The 5413-nt window shown below is 50.9% G+C and overlaps 1 protein-coding gene across 10 annotated transcripts; it reads right to left on the reverse strand.

The window, feature by feature from the left end:
• Positions 1 to 89: 89 nt before the first annotated feature.
• H696_02548 (hypothetical protein) lies at positions 90 to 3559 on the reverse strand. Of its 10 annotated transcripts, XM_009496453.1 has the most exons (12): positions 3274 to 3559; positions 2380 to 3188; positions 2107 to 2253; positions 1893 to 1990; positions 1695 to 1728; positions 1492 to 1560; positions 1177 to 1403; positions 1013 to 1049; positions 810 to 931; positions 601 to 634; positions 439 to 497; positions 90 to 309 (listed from the first exon to the last, which is right to left on the reverse strand). In XM_009496453.1, the coding sequence occupies exons 2-12, from the start codon at positions 2390 to 2392 to the stop codon at positions 238 to 240; spliced, it is 912 nt and encodes a 303-aa protein (XP_009494728.1). In that variant the 5' UTR covers positions 2393 to 3188; positions 3274 to 3559; the 3' UTR covers positions 90 to 237. The 10 variants fall into 10 exon arrangements, with proteins under 10 accessions (XP_009494728.1, XP_009494730.1, XP_009494732.1 ...); XM_009496455.1 differs by having other exon boundaries at positions 90 to 497; XM_009496457.1 differs by having other exon boundaries at positions 439 to 634.
• Positions 3560 to 5413: the final 1854 nt, after the last annotated feature.

Genomic DNA, 5413 nt, shown 5'->3' on the forward strand with positions numbered 1-5413 from the left:
TCGTCGAGGGCGTGACCAGATATGGCGGGGAGGCGACAGCAGGGGAAAACAGAGCAGGGCGAGGCGAGGCAGGTGCGGAGAAGGTGAGCTGAGCGAAGTTCCGACGCAGCGTCGGGGGTGACATTATGGTTACAAGATACAATCTCAGCGCCTGTGGGACTTTTTTAAGTCCATGTCTTCGAGCTGAGACCCAAGAGCGTTTAAGGATCCCAGGCAGGGCTTGTCAAAAATACGATCTCAGCGCCTCTGGGACTTATTCAAGCTAATGTCCTGGACCCGAGACCCAAGAGTGTTGACGGGATCGGATTCCTGATTTCATAGAATAAAAGTTTGACATCAGAGCCATTTGTTTGCAGAATAAAATTAAGGGCATAACAGCACCTCTCGTTAGTTATGAAAGATGAAAACTCTGCTACAAACCGCTAACAGGTGACGCACATCGTGTGGCTTCGTATCAGCCACATTCGTCTTGGCAGCTCTAATCTCTTTCTGGGTAGCTGTAGCCATAACCATAACCATAATGTAAGCATATAATTCGCATCCAGAAACAAAGAATCTGTGGCAATTCTATGAGAAGCAAGATTTAATTTGCGAACGTACAAGCTCGAGGAACGAGCAGCAATACCGTATGATCCTTATAATATATGTGTCAATAATGTCAATACCACAAAAAAAGGAGAATCGGCTCAAAGGCCGACAAACATGCATAGGGTCACGGCAAAAGCAAATGTGGCCCGAGGAAGAAAAAAGGCCTCCTCATCAAGCTAGACAAAAAGAAAGGACAACAGGGCTGAGTCATAGATGCGCACAGGCCAGGCTGCCTTCGCGCAGGCGATGGTCCTGAAGCAGGAATATTCTTTCGGCTCAGAGTAGGCACACGCCAAAGCGATGTCGTCGTTGCCATGAGTGGGCGAGACCAAGACAAAAAGGACTGAGAACCGCATTCATTAATAAACTCACACATTATGGCCGCAAAAATGCTGCACATGCTTTCAGGTAGTCATAACCATACCATCCATAGCCTCCTCCACATCAAGCAAAAAGTGCGTCTTTCAAAAAAGAGTGGTCCTGTCAGATCATTGACAATCAAAGGAAAACACGCGAACCGCAGCATGAAAAATCCATAGTTGCTGGCAATGATCACAGTTCATCCCATCACCACGGTTTAGGACGCACATAACCATCACTTTGCTCAAGCGATTGATCTCTTGGGCCAGCAGCAGGGTGAGTAGAGGTTCCCGGATTGCCATCGGAGCCGCGATGGTGGGAATAATGGAAGATGAGATGGTGCCTCTGCTTGCTATAACACAATGAATCACACTTGTGCTCGAGCACATCAGAGAGCTGGACAATCTTTGAATTATAGAATTTAACGTGCTCTGCGCCAGGATTGACACATTGAGCTGACAAAAAGGGACGCATCGGTTAGCCATAATGGAATAGAACTACTGTGAGAGGGATGGGAAAAAATAGCTGCAAAGACTCTCGTACTCTTGCTAAAGACGCGGTTTCTCAAAAGGCCCGGGTTATTTTTTTCGAATTTCTCGTCTTCAGCAACCACTATGAAGCAAAGAAGGAAAAGTCGGTTGTAGGTAAATAATGACGTCTGATCAGTACGCTTGCTCCCCAAATTTCGGACTATTTGGGATACTTCGATGCCTTTTACCATAAGAATTGCCCCCGGGATGACGTACCGAGCTTCCAGCACCACTCCACAGGAGTAAGTCCCTAGTCAATTAGAAAAGAGTAAATCGAAGTTAGTGATTATTGACCACTTTAATGGACTTGCTTGCACCCGGTGAGCATGAACAACCAGAGCAGTGCTTCATAAAATGAACAGCCATAAGAGATGTGATCAAGAATGTGCCCACTCGGGGCGCTGATAAACGCACTGGCTTCGCCAAAATTGCTTCCTCAATAGTTTTGCATGGGTACTCCACAGACGCGTCATTATGACTCTCTCCAAAGAGAGGCGAAAAGTGCGAATATGCTGAGACAAACACACAATTAGGTTAGTACCACCCACCGACCTGGGAATTCAAACAGACTATCGAGAGAGCCTGTCTCGGATATGGAGAACAAATAGAAAAGTAGACTCATACGCACCATTAAGATCCTGCGAGGTATCGGACTTGCCATCACGCTTGGAGGCCGCTTTCTTTTTCGCAGGATCGACATTGTTCTCGGTTTTCTTGGAAGATGGCTTCTTCTTGTTACTATTATTCTTAACGTAGAAATAACGTGCTTTGTTTTCTAAACAGCCATGAAGGTCAGTTGTGGTTATGGAGCGCATGGCAAGAAGGCCAATGTTTTTCAATTCCATGCGCTGATATGGGGCATCGGCTGTGTTTAGGCGCTTCATCATAATACTGAGCGTACCATCGGTGGTCATGGTGTCTTGGTTTGATCGAGAAGGTCGTGGTCAAGGGCAAGAAAGAGGAAAGGGACAAAATGAGCTGTTTTGAGCAACAGGTAATTTTTATCACTACACTGTCATTCAGGCAATGCCTCGGGTACGTCCTACCTGTCTCACACCGAGCCGTCTTTTATAGAAACCCACACAGGAGACGACGTACCCCTCTCGTATTTGCACAATCCCGGAACTGCTGTCCTTCAGGATTGGTTGAATTGGCCAGGATAGTTAGAGCGCAAATCATCTCTCAGCGCACAATACCCCCCAGTCCCAACCATAACTATAACGAGGAGCGTCTTTATTTCCTGGAGCCTGTGCGCTCTGAGCTAGCTGCTTTTCGACACCCCAAGCGCTCTGGATACGTTCGGTCTTGAGGATTACAAATATTCTCAGGACTGATGGTTCTTAGAAAAAGGGAGGTACTTTCCCCGTTGCGGTCGATAAGATTCCTGAGCCTTAAACTGAGTGCCATTTGCCGCACAGAGTTTGTTCATTTCCCCGGCGAAAGGGCATCTGTAGAGCTCTCTTCTCAAGGGCTATTTTCCTCGCGCTTCGCCGTTCCTGCGGCTAGATTGGCAGCTTGCTGCGCTACTTTCCCCTAATTAGCCATAATAGCAAACTTTATATCTCCCGATATGTGATGCAGTCGTCGGTCCAGTTTGACCCTCTCAAAGGGAGTAGCACGAGTATAGGACATCGATGTGCCGTAATGACCTCTGAACGCCCATCCCGAGATACTTCATCACGATGGCAAGAATAGCTCACGTCTCCACCACTATGTCAGTATTAGACTCAGGAAGGAATAATGCTCGAACAAAACTTTTTCACTTCTCATCAATACATTAGACCTAAGCACGTACCCGAACAAAGGTTTACTCATACACACACATACACACTGATGGACATTTAGGTGCGCACGCGTACTTATGCCGTCTGCTAAGAGGTCGCTGAGGCGTCAACATCCAAGTCAGAGTATCAAGCGCAAGAAAAACCTGACATGAACAAGAGCCTGGCATGTTGTCTAAAACTCCGAGAGAACAACAAACTACAAGAGCGGAAACTCTATCTCTTCTGGGCTTTTTCACGGCATCACCGGTATGGCCCACTCGGAAGGGCGCAGCTTGCATAAGCTGATGTCCCATACGCACCTCAGAGGGGCTTTAATAATGAAAAATGAAAACTTATAACACTGCTTTCGTGCATGCTTTTTACCTTCTCTCTACCCCTCCCACCCTCCCTCCCCCGCCGCGTGGGCGAGCACCTGCGTATACCAGATGTCGCTAGACGTATAGACGATGTGTTGTGCTGCCGGTCCGAGAGCCCCTTTAGAACCCCGGCCATTTGAGCTAGGTCGTTCTTGTTCAGGGGTTGTGGTCGGGTAGGTGGTGGGGAAGAAGGGGGCTGGACTCCAGTCCGCACCACTCCTTACCAACGCACGACCACCCCGTCGAATCCATAACGAATGCCAGCGCCACAACACCTTCCTATGGATTCGTAGACATATGCATGATGGACCTTCAGACAAGTTACAGGCCACCCTCAGGCGCCTCACTAACACACCATGCACATTTGCAGATGTTTTCCTCTAACATCGTCACGCATGCGCCACTGTTATGAGAAATGATACAACAGCCTCCTCCTTCTTTCCAAGTAGTCGGCGGTTCCCAAAACTTCATCAATGGAGGCTTTACTCTCCGCTGGAAGGCGATGTGACTATGTCAACCACTAGCTAAAACACGACCACGCGTAGGCTGACAAGCTGTACGCTGCACGAAACAGAATTTCACCACCTCGCCCAAGCGCGGCTTACCTCCTCTCCCAGCGCCTCCTCTTTTGAAGCGAGAACGCTGGAAAAGTGCGGCCGTCATGGGGCGGTCGGGCCTCTTCAAGTGACTGACTCTTCATTACCCCGACCCTCACAAATGGCCATCACTTCACGCGCTCAAAGCTCGTTTGTCCGCTTGACCCCACATTTCGTACTCCCTCGAGTTTGGAGGCCATCACTTGGCTCGAGGCTGAGGCAATCCGGAAAGATTAAAGCCCACCACAACATGCCGTCAGAACTCAAAGCACAGCCAAAGACTGGCTTCCCAGAAGCCCCTCCCCCAACCCAATAGTATAACAACTCGACATGTCGGGCGAATGCCCCTTAGGGTCCTCCTTAAAATACCCCGTAAGCCCTGCACGATTCTTTCCCACACTTTTATCCATATTTCCAGAAAGCCCATGTTAGGCTCATCCACTACCCACCTCGAGTCCGGGCACGTTATGACACTCCCATGGATTCCTCGATTGAGATTTCCCATTGCTCACACTTTGTCACCCTAAATGTTGGAACAATGTGCGGGCCAGGACCCTCTCTGTCAAGCCATCATCACCCTGTCGCTCCAACCACAAAGTGGCAGAGCTACCAAGATTTCTGCAATCCTCTCTTTCACAATCTAGTGTCACGCTTTGCCGACTCACTCCGAGTCACCCGCGCCTGCCCGCCCTGGAGCAACGAACCCGGTGCCAGTGCGCTGGATCGCCGCGTTCACATATGGGGCCCCCTCAGCGGGACAGAGCGGCTGCATGGGCCCATCGCACACCCCGCCTCCCAGGCACGTCGGGAGAAGGGGTCCCGGCTTCGGCGAAGCCTCTGCGCCCCGTCGGGCGACACTGGGCCCACGTGGCAGGCAGATGGCCTTCGTGTGGTCCCCGCCCCCTGGCGGGTCGTTCGCCAAGGATGCTCGCCGGGGCGCAGGGGCTTCGCCGAAGCTGGGACCCCTTCTCCCGACTTGCCCGGGCGATCGACCGCCGGGGCCACCTCGGGGAATCCTCGCAAACACTTGCCCTATCCCCGCCCACCCGCTTCACATCCGGCCCAATATACTCAAACCAGCCCACACGGATGTCAAGCCCGAAAGCCCCCTCGGCCCACGCGCTGATGTCCTCAGCCGGCACCACGGACCACCGACAGGCGACCCGTGTGCCGCCATGGGCTTAGTCGCTCCCGGGGGG

The sequence above is a fragment of the Fonticula alba genome (genome assembly GCF_000388065.1).
Source record: "Fonticula alba strain ATCC 38817 unplaced genomic scaffold supercont2.4, whole genome shotgun sequence".
NCBI lineage: Eukaryota > Rotosphaerida > Fonticulaceae > Fonticula > Fonticula alba.